General features: G+C 47.7%; 2 protein-coding genes across 2 annotated transcripts; both read right to left on the bottom strand.

The window, feature by feature from the left end:
• Positions 1-302: 302 nt before the first annotated feature.
• Positions 303-15,055, bottom strand: POFUT2 (protein O-fucosyltransferase 2; the record flags this gene model as incomplete). The annotated part of the gene is made up of 9 exons (XM_079539286.1): positions 303-456; positions 631-754; positions 1,949-2,129; positions 2,663-2,788; positions 6,737-6,803; positions 11,784-11,894; positions 12,224-12,368; positions 13,890-14,140; positions 14,898-15,055. 9 exons carry the CDS (start codon positions 15,053-15,055, stop codon positions 303-305), a joined length of 1,317 nt encoding a protein of 438 aa, XP_079395412.1.
• A 35-nt stretch (positions 15,056-15,090) lies between these two features.
• On the bottom strand, positions 15,091-18,054 carry YBEY (ybeY metalloendoribonuclease; the record flags this gene model as incomplete). The annotated part of the gene is made up of 3 exons (XM_079539287.1): positions 15,091-15,177; positions 15,605-15,673; positions 17,716-18,054. The coding sequence occupies 3 exons, from the start codon at positions 18,052-18,054 to the stop codon at positions 15,091-15,093; spliced, it is 495 nt and encodes a 164-aa protein (XP_079395413.1).
• Positions 18,055-18,129: the final 75 nt, after the last annotated feature.

The raw sequence follows: 18,129 nt of genomic DNA, 5'->3' as shown, positions 1-18,129 counted from the left end.
GAATTCTGACTTAATTCACTATTTCGGAGCAAAGCTTTGCCTTTCAAATCTCCAGTGCAGTGTCCAGTATTGTCCTGTCACCACAGTTACACTGAGAACTGAATCCAAGGATAACTTCATCTGCCTTGTTCCCATCAGTGCCCGAATAAGAGGATAAATATTGCTTGTGTTTCAAAGCCCAAACATCGAGTAAACAGCAAGAATCATAGAAGAAAGCTGAGGACTGAGTTCTGAAGGGATGTTCTTCCCCATAGACTTTCCTTTTTCTTTTGAGCTCACCAGTCTTTGGATTTCTCTGTATACTAGTATACAATTTTCCAGTGAGTTGGCTGCTCACAGTTTTTCTCTTTTTCACCACAAAATCGATTGTAAGTTGTTTTTGGATCAAATCCCAAGATCTCCCTTTCCTCATGAATCCGGAAGGAAAATGTTGAAACCGAGGTGCCTATAAAATACCTGTGGAAAAAAATCAGAATGGGTTTCTGAAGCTCATTTGCTTTTCAAACACAAGTAACAGATTTCAGTCCAATGAATTTTAGTAAGAGATTTGCAAACAACTATATCTGGGTCAAAAACAATATTCAGGTTTGTGACAGTAAAATTAGGCCCAAAGAAAATCAAATTCACTACCTAGCATGTGCACAGATCCACTGGTCAATCACAGCCATTCCCCCATCTTTGTACAGTTCTAGCTCCTCCCAGGTAGGTTCAAACCTCACCATCTCAGGCACCAGTTTCTTGAGCAATTCAATCTCTGAAACAGAGAAAAACAAACATTTATGTTAGAAAGTGCAATCTGCTGCTGTCGTAAAATTTCAGTGTTCAAAGAAGCTTTGGGTGAACAGTTACAAAGCAAGCAAATCCAAAATCTACTGATGTACAACACATCTGACAAACATCAGAGTACACTAAGCAAGGGCTGCAGCCAGTAAGGCAGACATGGTGTAAGGTGGACAAATACTGCAGGTCAAGGAAACCTGCACGAGGTATAATGGACACAGCTACTAGTCTCCTCATTTCTACAGGGAAGCTGCAATGACAGAAAATCTAAGATAAATTCACAGTTCCTTGCAGGGGTATTCTTACACTCTGTATTTAAACACATCCCTAGATAGCACTGGAAAGGAGGTGCAACCCTGGGGGAAACCCCAGCGCTGGGAGATTTCACAGCCAGGGCCACCCCAGATGGTTGTTGAAGACAGACAAATGGGTGGCTGGGTAGGAGACTTCAGAGATCTCTTCCCAGCAGCTTGCAAGACCCTCTGAAAAGCAAAGAAAGAAGGTAGGGTAGAAGGAAGATGAAGAGGAATAGGCAAAGATGGCATGTTACTTATCAAATGTTGCAGTTGGACTTGATCTTTAAGGACCTGAGCTATTTATGACTCTAAATTCCCAATTGTAGAGCCTGTCAGAGTCCCTGTGAGAAATGCCTAACAAATGTTTTGACACTGTAATGGAAATGTTAAGTCAAAGCTTGAAGCAGTGACTGTGCACCTAGCAGAAAAGCAGGGCCAACCCAGGGGAGCTCAGGAGTCACCTGAGTGACCACAAGGGCTGGAGCCAGGATCCACCACTTTCCAGACCTCATTGAAGGGTTGGCAGTGGAGCCCAAGGCATCTCTCTGGAGATTCCTGTATACCTGACGCCTTCTCAAGGTGAGAAGCTCCTTTTCCTTATTTCTCTGCCTACTGCTGTTGTGTTTGTGCAAATCCTCATTCCCTGTAGCCTGGGATCCTGCTGCTCCGCGCATTGTTGTGCTTCCCCTTGCATTACAGATACCAACTACAGATGTTTGAAGGAAACAGATAGCTGTCCAATCCTGTTCATGTTCAATATGAACATATGAAGTGTAGCACATGAATTCTTATAAAAGTTGTTTATAAAAACAAAACAATGCTGTGCTCATTCTCAAAAGTCACTGATCCTAAAATGATTATTATTTGCCTACCATCCTCAACAGCATCAGTGGCTATGAAAACTCTGTCAAGTTTATGCGTTTTCAAGAGGCTGTGGATCTTCTTTGCTGCTCCATGCAGGGAAGGCACATCTTCTCTGTGACCCCAGATGAAATCTTTCCTTCTGAGATGAACCCCAAGGTATGGACCACCTAAAGCTGTGCCCATCTTAACCTAGGAGAGAAAGATCAATACATTTTAAAACTTAAAAAGAGTGCCATTATTCATTCACACTGTAAAGGCCTGGGAATTCTAATGCATAATCTCTGGATAAAGCATTGATAGCTGAAGAAAGTAATTTTAAGACATGGATTTGTAGCATTTTGACTTTTGGAGGCCTGCATCATACAAGACAAATTAGGGTGCAAAATCTTTGTAAGCAAAAAAAATCCTCTCCTTGACCAAACCCAGAACTGGCAGTTTGCAGCTGAACTTTACAACCAAAGATTATGCTAAAGACAAGAAGAGATCTAAGTTTCCTTCAGTGAAACAAAGGCAACAGAAATCTAACAGCCAGATCAGCCAGCTGCATCTCAACACCTTCCAGTAACTCACGTCACACAAAAAGGAGAGAGTATTAACATATACATCCACTGCGATCTGAGCAAGGACAGTGAGATCCATGCATATCTTCCAATATTCCCTGCAGCGTACAGCAAATGAAAGCAATTTATCCCATTACGGGAAGCTAACTGTTACAATTTTACCTTCATCTGTGTCCAGTCCTCATTGTAATGAGTCCTGTCTGCCTCGTCCGTGGATTGAAGGTGCTTGTTTCGAAACTCATCTCCTGCTACACGGAGGTGTTTAGCAAACACCATGCTTCGACGAGTCTGTTGGAATAAGAGCAGATGCTGAATCAGAAAGGAGAGCTAAAAATGACTAAGTGCCAACAGCTTCATGAACAAGGAGCTCTCAGAATAGTCTTCTAGTATCCTTAAAGAGATCAATACTGGCTTTCTAATCTCATCCCAAATCTTCTAGCAAAACTTCATATTAAAGGAGGATGTACATACACACTCCTTCTTTCTGTATAATGTCAACACAATTTGATTCTGTTGAAACATTAATTACCTTGCCCTAGATGTGATGAAGCAAAAAGAAGCACTGCAGAAATGTGCAAACGCAACCCATGGCAGTACAATGCACTGGGGAGAACAACAAACAGCCTCGAATGCATGCCCATATCAAACACTTTTAAACTTCATCCTGATACGTGTGCAGCTGTCATGTCATGTCACACATACTGCCTAAGTGCCAAACAGGTTTTTTCTGGGTGCAGAGCATTCCTCTGACAGCAGACATTCTGGATGAATGCTCATTTTGCAAAGGCATATCCAAAAGAGAACACACAAACTGACACACTTTCTAAAGTGGATGCTCTCTGTATTTGCTTATTCTATTACATGGAATATTTCAGATCTGCATGTATGATATTGTCCTTTCTAACTATTTCTAAGTTTTGCTTCTTCTTTCTTTTCATCAGGAAAGAAATAAACAACAGAGACCCTTCTCAGAGGCATGGTGAAAATGGCAAGAGACCATGGGCCCAAGCTGCTGCAAGGCAACTTCTGTTTGGACACAAGGTCAAACTTTTTATTGGCAAGAGCAGCAAAGTTGTGGGATGGGCCCCAGAGAAGTGACAGATCTCCAGCCATGGGGACCTTCCACCCTCAACAGGACACAGCCCAGAACAGTCAGATCTAGTTCTGGAGTGTACTGTCAAGGCAGAGCCAACTGGGCACATCCCAGCCTAAATTTTTCTGTGGCTGTAAGTTTGAGAAAACAAAACGAGTACCAATTACATTCTATTTGTGAACACAAATCAAATGAACAGCACAGATCATCTAATTCTCTGAGGTCATCCTCCCAGTGTGGTAAAACCAAATTCAAAAACACTGCATTTTGCCGAGGTATTCCTGGACAAAGTTGTTCAGACCAGTTATTTTCAGGCTACTCTGCTCCCTGACCTGGAAGTCTAGGAAGAGGAGCAGAATAAACCCCCCACACTTCAGGAGGAAATAGTTATGACCTCCTTGTGGAATGACACAAGTCCATGGGGCCAGATGAGGTCCACCCAGGGGTGCTGGAAGTGACTGCCAAGCCACCTTCCACTATCTATCAGCAGTTTAGGAGAATGGGTAAGTCCCAGACGACTGGAGACTTGACAGTGTGACACTCATCTACAAGAAGAGACAGTAGGAGAATCCAGGGAGCTAAAGGCCAGTGTCAGGGAAGGTTATCAAACAGATCAGCTTGAGTGCAGTCACACAGCAAGCACGGGATGATGACAGGACCAGGCCCAACAAGCATGGGTTCATGAAAGGCAGGTCCTACTTGACCAACCTGACCTGCTGACTGACCGCAGATGAGGGAAAGGCTGTGACCCAGACTTTAGGGGAGCCTTTGACTCTGCCTCCCCTAGAAAAGCTGGCAGCCCATGGTTTGGACAGGTGTACTCTTTGCTGGGTGAAGAACTGGCTGGAGGGCTGGGCCCAGAGGGTGGTGGCGAACACAGATAAATCCAGCCAATGACCAGTTTCTCAGAATGGCGTTTCTCAGTCAATATTGTGGCCAGCCACGTTTAGTATCTTTATTGATGACCTAGATGAAGAGATTGAGTGCACCCCCATTTAGTTTGCAGATGATACCAAGTTGGAAGGAAACACTGATCTTCTGGAGGATAGCAAGGCCCTTCAGAGGGATCTCGATAAGCTGGATCGCTGGGCTGAGGCCAATGGGATGAGGTTCAACAAGGCCAACTGCCAGGTCCTGCACTTTGGCCACAACAACCCCAGATAACGCCATAGGCTTGGGGATGAGTGGCTGGAAGACTGCACTGAGGAAATGGGCCTGGGGGTGCTGATCAACACTCAGTTGAACACGAGCCAGCAGTGCCCAGGTGGCCAAGATGGCCAACAGCATCCTGGCCTGCATTAGAAGTGGTGCAGCCAGCAGGAGCAGGGAGTGATCACCCCTCTGTACTCAGCTCTGGGGAGGCCGCAGCTCAAGTGCTGTGTTCAGTGCTGGGCCCCTCACTACCAGAAACACTGAGGCCATGGAATGAGAAAGGCAACTCAAACCCGCAAAACTGCGAGGGGTCTGAATCACAGAATCACAGAATCACAGAATTGTAGGGGTTGGAAGGGACCTCCAGAGATCATCAAGTCCAACCCCCCTGCCAAAGCAGGTTCCCTACACCAGGTCGCACAGGTAGGCATCCAGGCAGGTCTTGAACATCTCCAGAGAAGGAGACTCCACCACCTCCCTGGGCAGCCTGTTCCAGTGCTCCGTCACCCTCACTGTAAAGAAGTTCTTGCGCATGTTTGTACGGAACTTCCTATGCTGCAGTTTCCAGCCGTTTCCCCTTGTCCTGTCTCCACTCACCACTGAAAACAGTCTGGCCTCGCCATTCTGCCTCCCACACCTTAGATATTTATAGACCTGGATCAGGTCCCCTCTCAGTCTTCTCTTCCCAAGGCTGAACAGACCCAGTTCACTCAGCCTTTCCTCATAGGAGAGATGCTCCAGGCCCTTCACCATCTTCGTGGCCCTCCGCTGGACTCTTTCCAAGAGATCCCTGTCTGTTTTGTACTGGGGAGCCCAGAACTGGACGCAGTACTCCAGATGAGGCCTCACCAGGGCAGAGTAGAGGGGGAGGATCACCTCCCTCGACCTGCTGGCCACGCTCTTTGCAATGCACCCCAGTAAGCCATTGGCCTTTTTGGCTACAAGGGCACACTGCTGGCTCATGGCAACCTGTCATCCACCAGGACACCCAGGTCCCTTTCCGCAGAGCTCCCCTCCAGCAGGTCATCCCCCAACCTGTACCGGTGCATGCAATTATTCCTCCCTGTGTCTGCAGCACAAATGTTATGAGGAGTGGCTGAGGGAGCTGGGGTTGTTCAGTGTAGAGAAAAGGAGTCTCAGAGGGGACCTTACTGCTCTCTACTGCTGCCTGAAAGGAGGCTATGGTTACGTAGAGGCTGGCCTCTTCTTCCATGTAACTAGCAACAGGATGAGAGAATGGCCTCAAGTTATGCCAGAGGAGATTCAGACTGGATGTCAGGAATAAATTCTTCTGAGTGGTCAGGCACTGGAATAGGCTGCCCAGAGAGGAGTCGTCACCCTTGGAGGTATTCAAGAAACATTCAGATGTTGTACTGAGGGACATGATTTAGAGGAAGATATTGGTGATCTACACAACTGGTTTCATAACATCACGAGAGAGCCACTTCCTCTCTAAAATTTAAATTATATCAAGCACATCTTTTCTATTTTCCAATGGCCGAACCTTTACCTTTGTTATAATATTATTAAAACATTATTATTAAAATATTATTGGGTGGGGTATCCTAAAGTGCTCGGTGTTTTGTTTTGTTTTTTTACCTTGAAACCTGTAGGAATTTTGCAATCAGACAGAAAGTAAGTTAGGATGATACTGAGCACTTTCAGGAACTCTTTTGAAACATCTCATCTTGAGGCTGACTAGAATTTACACAAAGGCAGTTCTGTTCTGGTTGCAGAAGCGTTGTATGGGGGAGGTCCTTCTAAATACAGCTTCCTAGAGCTCTAGATCTTTGGGGAGAAAACATGCAAACACATTAATCACATTAACCCACAGCAGCCTGAAGACCACCTTTAGCAAATGCTGCTGAAAAAAATGTTACTTTCAAGAAAAAAAAATCCAAGGCAAAACAGAAGCAGGTATTGGTCACCAACTTTTTTTTTTAATCAAAACCAAGTAGCAAGTCTAGAGAAGCTAACTGCAGAATACTCACATTCCAATAATCTTTCCCTCCATAGTGGTCATGAAGAAGGTTTTCAGCTCTGTCCAACATCACTGACCTATTAAAAATTGTAAAACTGAGTGTAGTTCCCTTAGGAACAGAATTCACATTATGATGTTTCTTTATACAGATGCCAGGATAAAGCACAGCTATGATCTACTTGGAAATAGAGTATGGGGAATAAGGGATACACCTATGACGTACAAATTACGACCCAGAGCCTGCTGAGGAGAGAACAGAATAATGGTGTTGTGTGGTGCTGCTTTCTCCCTTAATAAATGTTACTCTTCGGTGTGATAACTAAACACAAACAAGCAATAACAATCCCTTGTATAGTCCTCAGAGTAGTTGCTACTGTAGAAATAAGATAGCCAACAGGGAGAATGATCCAAAGGGGAGAAGTAAGCAGCGATATGACAGCACAAGAGAAAAACCAGAGAAGGTGGTTTCCATGCATGTAATAAAGCACCCTACAGTAAACAAACAGATTGAAGAATATACAGATGCTAGAAAAGCACATTAGTAAAGAAGCAGAAATTTTAAATTGCTTTTTTTTTTGCTGACATGAAAACAGCCTATGTTTTCCTTAAGTTCTTCGTACACTGGGAATTCAATTGCAGTGTCCAAGATCTATGAAGCAGAGAAGATCCTGAGAGTTTGGAGCATCCAAGAATACACAGGATGAAGACTTGGTGAGTGCTCTGAGCAAACTGAGTATGAGTGAACACACAAAGAAATGCTTCTGCAGAAGGGAGATCAAAGTTATTATCTGAATTTTCTTCTACTTAAAATGACAGGAAGCAAATAACCCATCAGATTTAGATTAATACTGTTCCAAATCAGCTAGGCACTTGCATGTACAGCTACAAAACAGACCTGGAAAACAGTCTATAGACTGTGCTGGTGGAGAAGAATCACTGCATTTAAGAGAAAGCTTAGAGGTGAATCAGATTGATAACCATCTGGCGAAGCTACTACAGTTAAATTCAACTTTTAAAAGGGGATCTATAAAAAATAATGAAGTTGTGCCCAAGTGAAGAAAACTGACAGGCTCACAAGCTGCATGGGGTTAAACAGAAAAAAAACTGTAAGGAAAGCTATAAAGAATTTTGGCAACAAGAGATAAAGGCTTCACTTAAATGAAAAGCCTTCCTTCCAATACAAAGAAAACCAAAAGCTTAACAATCATTAGACATGACAACGTCTTAAGAGAAACAAAAAGCGTAATTTTTTTTGTAGCTGTGTGGTAGGTGGAATAGCTGGGAAGATCCCATGCAGGAACTTCTTTACACAGCAAACTCATCAGAGGACACACTGAACCAAAGTGTCAAAGGGAATGTATAGCTACAGGATAGCTAGGACAAGTGAACTAATGTACGGCCAAGCCATTCAACCAAGGGTGAAGCAGCAGTGCCTACAATTCTGGTATATGCCTTCTTGCTTAAATGGTGTCAGTATCAGAGGCCTGCAATGAGGCCAGTCTGATGCTAATCTTCTAAAAACGTGCTTTGGAGAGGTCTGTGATGCAACACAGTGGTAAGCTTGATGTCAGTACTGGACAACACAGTAGCAACTATCACAAAAACACAGAAAGGATAGCTAGATAAACTGTAAAAAGGGACCTCTGAATTAGAGAATATACACTTTGGACACGACAAGACTGCATATGCATACAGACCAGGGGAGGACAGGCTAGAGAGCAGCCCTGTGGAAAGGGATCTGGGGTTTCTGGATGACAGAGAGTTGAACCTGAGCCAGCAGTGTGCCTGGGCAGCCAGAAGGGCCAACCGTACACTGAGGTGCACCAGACCCAGCACTGCCAGCAGGGAGAAGGAAGGCAGTGTCCCCCTGGTGCAGCCTCACCTGGAGCACTGGGGGCAGGTCGGGTGCCAGAGTATGAGAAGGACATAGAGCTATTGGAGAGCATCCAAAGGAGGGCTGCAAAGATGCTGAAGGATCTGGAGGGCAACGTGTGTGAGGGGTGGCTGAGATCCTTGGTTTGTTCAGCCCAGAGCAGAGGAGGCCGAGGGGAGGAATCACAGTGGCCTAAAGCTTTCTGCTGAGGGGAGCAGAGGGGCAGGCACTCATTTGAACTGGTTGAGAGTGGCGGCCAACGGCTCAATGTCCGGATGGAGACCAACGGACGAGTGGTGTCCATTAGGGGTCAGTGCTGGGACTGACATGATTTCATGTCTTCATTATTCACAGTGGGATTGAGTGTGCCCTCAGCAAATACGCGGATGACGCCAAGCTGTGTGCTGTGGTCAGCATGCCCGAGGGACAGGATGTCATCCGGAGGGATGATGACAGGCTGAGCAGTGGGCCCAGGAGAACCTCATGAGGTTCAACAGTGCCCAGTGCAAGGTTTTGCACCGGTGACGTGGCAACCCCCCACCACCAGTACAAGCTGAGGGATGAGCAGCTGGACATGAGCCAGCACTGTGCCCTCACAGCCCAAACCCAACCAGATCCTGGGCTGCATCAAAAGCAGCGCAGCCAGCAGGGCGAGGGAGGGGATCTGCCCTTCTGTGCTGTGAGACCTCACCTGGAGCTCTGCGTCCAGGTGGGGAGTCCTCAGTACAGGAGAGATGTGCATCTGTTAGAGCATGTCCGGGGAAGGGCCACAGAAATGCTCGTAGGGATGGACGCTTTCCCCAGGAGCACAGGCTGAGAGAGCTGGGGCTGTTCAGCATGGAGAAGAGAAGGCTGAGGGGAGACCTGAGAGCGTTTTTATGTCTGACGGGGGGCTATGAGAAAGAAGGGGACAGAGTCTTCAGCAGAGTCTGTTGTAACGGGACAAGGGGAAACAGCTCCAGACTGAAAGAGGGGAGATTTAAATTGGATATAAGGAAAAGGCTTGTTCTGTTCTGTTTTGTTTTGCTTCACAATGAGGATACTGAAGCACTGCCACACGTTGCCCAGAGTTGGTGAGTTCCCCATCTCTGGAGGTGTTCAAGGTCAGGCTGGACCTGATGTAGCTGTAGATGTCTGTGCTCACTGCAGGGAAGTTGGACTAGCTGGCCTTTTATGGTTCCTTCCAACTCAAACAAATCTATGACGATTACATGATCTCTGATCTTCAGTAACAAAGACAGGACCAAAGGCTCTGCACCAAAATGTGGTGGGCATGGAACAGGTTGCCCAGGACAGTCGCCATGGCCTCAAGCTGCTGGAGGTCAAGGACAACACTTTCAGACACAGGGTTTAATTTTTTGAGGTAGTTCTATGTGAAGTTAGCAGTTAGATTCAATGATCCTTGTGGGTGCCTTCCAAATTGGATTGTTCTACAGTTTTCTGAACAGAGTACTCCAAATAAATACGTAAGCATGCAAGTAAGATAAGTCTCACTGATACTGTGTGCTGGGACTTGCTGAGAGTGTTCATCCAAGCTTTTTAAGACAACAACTATGGCACAGGAGGCCAGGAAATTGCACAGATTAAAGAACTGTTTATAGATGGGAAGAGATGTACAGCTCTCATTGTAGCAGGCCACAAGTGGAAGCAATCTGATTTTCACCACATTCCTAAACAAAAAGCCTAGGAAAGCTGTGAACATTAGGGTGATGAGCCTGCTGATCGTGTTAAATTGTTCAGAGCAGTAATTGAAAGGCCTACTCTGAAGAATTAGAGAAGTTTGATGACTGGCTAATGAAAGAGAGCAGCAGATGAAATCTGATCATAGAATCATAGAATGTTTTGGGTTGGAAGGGACCTCAGAGATCATCTAGTTCCAACCCCTGCCATAGGCAGGGACACCTTCCACCAGACCAGGTTGCTCGAAACCCCATCCAGCCTGGCCTTGAACATCTCCAACCTTAACTTTCCTAAGCAACCTGTTCCAGTACCTGTCCACCAGTTACGAATTTCTTCCTAATATCTAGTGTCAATCTCTCCTCTTCCAGTTTAAAGCCATTTTCCCTCGTTGCTACATGCCCTTATAAAAAGTCCCTCCCCAGCCCTTCTGTAGGTCCCCTTCAGAGGCCTACAGCTGCACTTGCACTGTTATGCTTGTTGCTATTCCTGCTCAGGTCTGATTGAGAAATATAACCTTGTGGATGAAGTACCTTGTCTGCAGCTTAGGAATGCTTTGGCATCACTCCTAATTTTTCTCTTGACTTTCCTCAACACCAGATCCATCATAGGTACCATGGAAGAATTCACTGCAGGACTACTTATACAGACTTTCATGGTTTACTTTATACAGATTCCCGCTTTCACCAGCAAATATTGCGGTTTAACCCCCACAAACAGTACACCACCACTGCTGAAGAACAGGATTCTGCTTCCTCTGCTCCCCGCAGGAGGTACCACAGATCTCACTGCTCTGCCGAGGGGACTTTCATCTCATTTCCAATTAAACAGTACTCATGTCGTACATGTGGCTCTATTTTTTCTCATGGCAAAGCTACACTTCATCTTCCACAGCTTGTAGTTCTCCTATAGATTTATTCCCCTGACATGTAGACAGTGATCATTTCCTTTTCCTATTCTACTCTGTAGCTTTTGCTTTGCTATAACTTCTTCAGTTATTACAGGGTCACAGCTATCTGGAAATGCTCTGCTACTGGGACAACGTAAGAATGCTACATCTCTCATATGAGTTTCCCTTTCCTCTGATCATTCTAGTGGCATTTCTGCATTTTCAGAACAGAAAGACAAAACGTGCTTTCTATAAACGCAGCTCATACTAATGGGGATTGATGTCACATGAGATCAGGCACTGCCTCTTCTGATCCAAGATGAGTACTTGGGATACACTGTATTTACACTGTTCCCTCTCCTCTTAACACAACATTGAAGCATAAAGGAAGAAGAGAAAAACAAGTACAGTTATCTACCTGCGAAAGAATTAGGAAGAGTTCAAGGCTATTTCCTCTTAGTTGTTTTTTGAGCATAAATTCCTTCCGTAATGATTTTAATGGACCGTGGTAGCTTAGTGATGAAACATCACAACGAGACATAGCCTTCAAGTTCTCCCTGCTCTTCCCACCTAGCAACAGGCTCCTAGGGCATGGCATAATAACACAAAGCAACTCACTGTGCTGAGGTATTCTTCAGAAGGATGGGGGCTACAACAGAGGCAGATCCTTGAACAGATAAGCAAGAGACATTCAGACCCCGCGTTTCTTCATAACCCCAGAACCATCCTCTGAAAGAAAATAAAAGGTTTTGGTTCACAGGCTTGTGTTTTAAGTTAATGCCACACACAGAATGAAATAAACCAGCAGTACACCCTAGGAAGGTGATATATAATGTAAAGAAACCAGACAGTTCCTTTGTAATATTTTTTATGACATAATGACTTTCTAAGATTGTGTTTTCTACTACATTTTGATATTGATCAAGTTTTATAAAGAAAATGAATCCAATGCATTCAGAGGCTCACAAACACTATCACTAATCACACAAGTTTGTTCCATCAAAGTGGGTGAATTTCTTATTAAGTAGAAGACCAGTGAAATGATTGCTAGACGTTACCTGTAGTACTGATGCTTATCTTTGGAATACATAAGCTGATCAATGCAAGGCCTCTCATCTATTTTTTCTTCCCATGTTCCTTCTTTCCATCCTTCCTTATAGCCTTGCAGGACATAAATCTGCTCAATAAAGGGCCCTCCTGATTCTAAGCAGAAGGCAAAGCAAAGTATTAATGGGCATGAAATAAAATCATTATGCAAACTAGCATTACTTGCAGTTAAAATTCCACAGGAAATAATATCATACAAGTCTCCCTCTTCCTTCTTTTCCCTACTGAAAAGGGAAGGAAGTTCAGTGTGAGTTGAACACTGGTCAAGGGATGTGACAACTCCTACTCAACTACGTGCGAGTTAATGTGCCAAACAGAAATTAATCAGCACAAAAGTGTAAATTTTAAAACTGGATAGAACATATCTTACGTAGAACAAAACCAAGCCTTCCTTCCAAGCCTTTGTTCAGCCCTGCACATGCTTTCTTTGCATCTTTGTTTTCTATCATTTATGTGCAGATTATTTTTACCTCTTGATTCATGTAAAATTTGATTCCCTTCGTGATCAGAGAAAGTATGAAGCACAGAGATTTTCAGTGCTATGGGTAGCTGCTACAGGAAGAGCCTCCAGAAGCTCATACCCTTCTTACCTTTCCTCCCTCAAATTTCAGGGTTTAAAATTCTTTTTACTGAAAGGGAGGGGCCAAGGATCCCTTCAGGGCCCTTTGCAGAGGTGTGACATTTGGTGGTTTTTATGTCCTGGGCCAAAGAGCTCTGTGACACTTGCAGATTTTGCAGTGTGGTGGTTAACTCTATGTGGCATTAAACTCTAAAGAAAATGAAGCTGGGAGGAGTGGTTGGAACAGCAGAAGGCTGTGCATCTATACAGCATGGCCTGGACAAGCTGGAGAGTTGGACAGAGAGGAACCCTATGGGATTCAACAAGAGCAAGAGTAAGGTCTTGCACCTGTGGAGGAATAACTGCTTGCATCTGTACAGGTTAGGGGCTGACCTGCTGGAGAGGAGCTCTGCAGAGAGCAACCTGGGTGTCCTGTTGGACAAAAGGTTGGCCATGAACCAGCAGCGTGCCCCTGCTGGTAGGAAGGCCAATGGTGCCACGGGGTGCTTTACAGAGAGCATGGCCAGCAGGTCGAGGGAAGTGATACTTCCTCTTTGCTGTGCCCTGGTGAGGCCACATTTAGAAGGCTGTGTCCAGGTCTGGGCTCCCCAGTTCAAGGCAGACAGGGAACAGCTGGAGAGAATCCAGTGGTGGGCCACAAAGATGGTCAGGGTTTGGAGCACCTGCATGAGGACAGGCTGTGGGAGCTGGGGCTGTCCAGCCTGGAGAAGAAAATACCGAGGGGATCTTCCTAACACTTCTAAACATCTCAAGGATGGAGCCGGGCTCTTTTTCTGTGGTGCCCACCAACACAAGGGATGGGACGAAAAGGAAGACAGGAAATTCCACTTGAACATGAGAAGGAAATTCTTTACTGTCAAAGTAACAGAGCACTGGAACAAGCTGCCCCCAAAAGTTTTCTTCTCATTTCTCCTCCTGCCATCTATATCATTTTTTATTTCACATAAATGAGGATAAAAGCATTTGTGAAAACAAACTTCTATAGAAAACATTTCCATGATTTAGTCAAGTGTAGAATGCATTATTTCATACTTTACCTGCAAGGAACTGCTCGTATTCAATGACAGGAATGTTCCTATTAAGGCTTGGGAGATCGAAGAATTCAGACCAAGGGATTCGGACCTGAAGGATGTCAGGGCTCTGCCAGTGATAGAGACGTCCCCAGGGTGGCAGAACTAACACCCAATTTTCACTTTTCAGCAAAGTCTTCATAAGTGAAGCAATACGAATATAGACATCTCTGCGAAGGTTGAAGCCTTCAGGAGGATTTACATCATACAGAAGGTACCTAGAGAGAACAAGGCAACATCACCACTTCAGGAAGAATTCACAGCAATTACATGGGTCATTTTACTTCATGTATATGTGGTGCAACTCTACTGCAAGGATAACTCTTGCTCTTTCATGAGTTTGTGGTATTCAGGGGAGGAAGGGAGTGTAAACAGGGGAAGGCTGAGCAGTGCATGCTGCACAGGCAGACGAGACCACGGCATGCCCTAGCAGTACAGGAAGGATGGTCCCAAGGGGCTTTCCTGTTGTTGAAGGCCTTCTTGGCAGGTCTCTCCTGCAGCAAGGGAGGACACAGAAGGGACACCGAGCAAATACCCTGAGCATATTGCACACCCTGAAGAGTAATCTGTATGCAATGAGGGGGGTGAAATGACTGACAGGTCACTCAGGCTAATTCCTGTGACACAAATACTGACAAAGGAGGACCCTTTGAGAAGGGACAGGGCAGAAAGGGTAAGTGCTCTCTGCCACTAGAAAAGGCCACCAGAAAGGCAAAACCGGTGGTGGTAGACAGAAAGAGACCCCAGGCAGCATCCAAATCATGACTATGGCTATGATGGCGCTGTCTCCCAGACATGACTCAAACAAAACAACAGGGTGAACAAGGCTTCTGATGTGCCTGCAAAATCACTTCCCAGTGGTGCTGCTGGTCACCGTATCAGCAGACCCACAGCCTGAGCAGAGGTAGTGAGGGAGGGGGTTCAGACCCAGGGAGACAGCACTGCCTGGGTCAGGGTGGTGGGGCTGCTCCTCACCGAGTGCGTGGTGCGGTGGCGGCAGCAGGCAGCGAGGTGGCAGCATGGCCAGCACGGAGGGCAGCGGGCAGCGACTGGGCGGCAGCGTGCGGTGGGAAGGCCAGGGTGGCCAAACCCAGCAGCAGTAGCATGAGGAGGCCAGGGTGGTGTGCTGCCATGTCCAGGGTGGCCTGGTGGCAGCCCAGTCCCTCTCTCAGAAGAGGCCAGCAGTGAGGGGCCGGAGGCTGCTGCCTGTGAGACGGTTCAGCTCCTCCAGGATTTCCTCTTCCTTCTGGTACATCTGTAGGAGAAGGGCACAGGGGCTGAAACAGCTGCCGAATACCACAGGTCAGAGAGCAGAGCAGGGACACGACGCCTGTGTGACAAGCACCGTGTCCTTACCAACATGTGCCCCAGCTTGTCAGGGCTGTCCAGGATGATGGCAGAGCCCTGGAACAGGCTGTTCAGAGAGGTGGTGGAGTCTCCTTTGGAGATATTCCAACCCATTCAAACACTTCTCTGTGCAACCTCCTGCAGGGAGGTTGCTTTAGCAGGACACTGGACTAAAAGATCTCCAGAGGTCCCTTCCAGCCCCTGCAGTTCTGTGATTCTGTGATGGACAGGACTTGGGGCCACTCCCTTCCATGAGATGTGATAAAGGGAAATCTTTTCAGCTTTGGTACAGTTTGGGCACTGTGCACCCTCCCAGGGCAAGGGCACTGCTTTACCTGTTCCCATTCCGCCTTTGTGTTGTGCTGGTAGCCAAGCAAGTGACACAATCCATGGGCTGCAGTCACCTGTGCAGAGAAGAAAGAACAGAGAGTAGATGTCACAAACCTAACTCCCAACATCTGCCACAGCTTGATGGTACAGGCAAGATGAGCAACAGGAGTGACACACAGTTGCCACTGGCATCAGGCAGCTCGCTCTGCTGACCTGTGCCATGAGCACTGCCACGACTAACCCTGCACCATTTTAGCAGCCCTTTTACCAGTCCCAAAGCCCCTAATTTCTCCAAAGCCTTGGGTTCCACTCACTGCCATGGCATGCAGCCACTGGCTGGGCAGATTCTGAACTGAGACCTCAAAGGAGGTGGTGGGTGTAGGCAGTCTTCTGTCCTTCCTGTACGGAAGCAGTGTGCAGCTGAAACTGCTCACCTGTGTTATTTTAAATTAAACCAAATAAAACTCCCAGGCTTATAGTTAATCATAGAACCATTTGAGATGGAAGGGACCTTTAAAGGCCACGGAGCCCAACTGCAACAAACACAGACATCTACAGCTACACCAGGTTGCTCAGAGCTCTGTTCAGCCTGACCTTGAACACCTCCAGAGATGGGGAACTCACCAACTCTGGGCAACGTGTGGCAGTGCTTCAGTATCCTCATTGTGAAGCAAAACAAAACAGAACAGAACAAGCCTTTTCCTTATATCCAATTTAAATCTCCCCTCTTTCAGTCTGGAGCTGTTTCCCCTTGTCCCGTTACAACAGACTCTGCTGAAGACTCTGTCCCCTTCTTTCTCATAGCCCCCCGTCAGACATAAAAACGCTCTCAGGTCTCCCCTCAGCCTTCTCTTCTCCATGCTGAACAGCCCCAGCTCTCTCAGCCTGTGCTCCTGGGGAAAGCGTCCATCCCTACAAGCATTTCTGTGGCCCTTCCCCGGACATGCTCTAACAGATGCACATCTCTCCTGTACTGAGGACTCCCCACCTGGACGCAGAGCTCCAGGTGAGGTCTCACAGCACAGAAGGGCAGATCCCCTCCCTCGCCCTGCTGGCTGCGCTGCTTTTGATGCAGCCCAGGATCTGGTTGGGTTTGGGCTGTGAGGGCACAGTGCTGGCTCATGTCCAGCTGCTCATCCCTCAGCTTGTACTGGTGGTGGGGGGTTGCCACGTCATCGGTGCAAAACCTTGCACTGGGCACTGTTGAACCTCATGAGGTTCTCCTGGGCCCACTGCTCAGCCTGTCATCATCCCTCCGGATGACATCCTGTCCCTCGGGCATGCTGACCACAGCACACAGCTTGGCGTCATCCGCGTATTTGCTGAGGGCACACTCAATCCCACTGTGAATAATGAAGACATGAAATCATGTCAGTCCCAGCACTGACCCCTAATGGACACCACTCGTCCGTTGGTCTCCATCCGGACATTGAGCCGTTGGCCGCCACTCTCAACCAGTTCAAATGAGTGCCTGCCCCTCTGCTCCCCTCAGCAGAAAGCTTTAGGCCACTGTGATTCCTCCCCTCGGCCTCCTCTGCTCTGGGCTGAACAAACCAAGGATCTCAGCCACCCCTCACACACGTTGCCCTCCAGATCCTTCAGCATCTTTGCAGCCCTCCTTTGGATGCTCTCCAATAGCTCTATGTCCTTCTCATACTCTGGCACCCGACCTGCCCCCAGTGCTCCAGGTGAGGCTGCACCAGGGGGACACTGCCTTCCTTCTCCCTGCTGGCAGTGCTGGGTCTGGTGCACCTCAGTGTACGGTTGGCTCTTCTGGCTGTCCAGGCACACTGCTGGCTCAGGTTCAACTCTCTGTCATCCAGAAACCCCAGATCCCTTTCCACAGAGCTGCTCTCTAGCCTGTCCTCCCCCGGTCTGTATGCATATGCAGGCTTGCTGTGTCCAACATTCATATTCTCTAATACACACGATACCATGAGATTCACGGTCCCATGAGAATACGCACGAGAACACGAGGTTCTCCTGGGCCCACCGCTCGCTCAAGTGGACACCGCTCCAATCAGACTCCCGCCTCCCGCAGCTAAAATCCAAGAAGAAAAACGAACGCCAGGGCTCCCAGGCCGCCGGCCCAGATCCTCCGCGCCGCGGCGCTCACCGTCAGCACGCTCTCGAAGTCCTCCCCGTCCCGGCGGCACCGCCGCTGGATGAGCTCCACCCCCAGGAAGATGTCCCCGAGGTTGTACTCGTCGCGGCTGCGCGGCCGCGGGAGCTCGCCCGGCGCCACCCGATGGTAGGGGAAGGACAGCACGTCGGTGGGCTCGGGGCGCCGGCGGTACGCGCCGTTCAGCCGCCTCATCAGCCCGTCGCCGGCGCAGATCAGCGCCACGTCGAAGCGCGCGGCGCCCAGCGCGGCCCGCAGCGCGCAGACGGCGCGACGGAGCGGCACCCGGCGCAGAGGCGCGGCGCGCTGCGCGTTGCGGATCAGCACGCTCATGGCGCCGGAGCTCCGCCCGCTCGGCCCGCCTCGGCTCGCCGGCGCGTGCGCGGGGCCGGCCCGCCGCGGAGAGCG

Source organism: Tetrao urogallus, assembly GCF_951394365.1.
Source record: "Tetrao urogallus genome assembly, chromosome: 8".
Classification (NCBI taxonomy): domain Eukaryota; kingdom Metazoa; phylum Chordata; class Aves; order Galliformes; family Phasianidae; genus Tetrao; species Tetrao urogallus.
The sequence above is the reverse complement of the archived record's forward strand: the minus strand, read 5'-3'. Positions and strand labels throughout refer to the sequence as shown.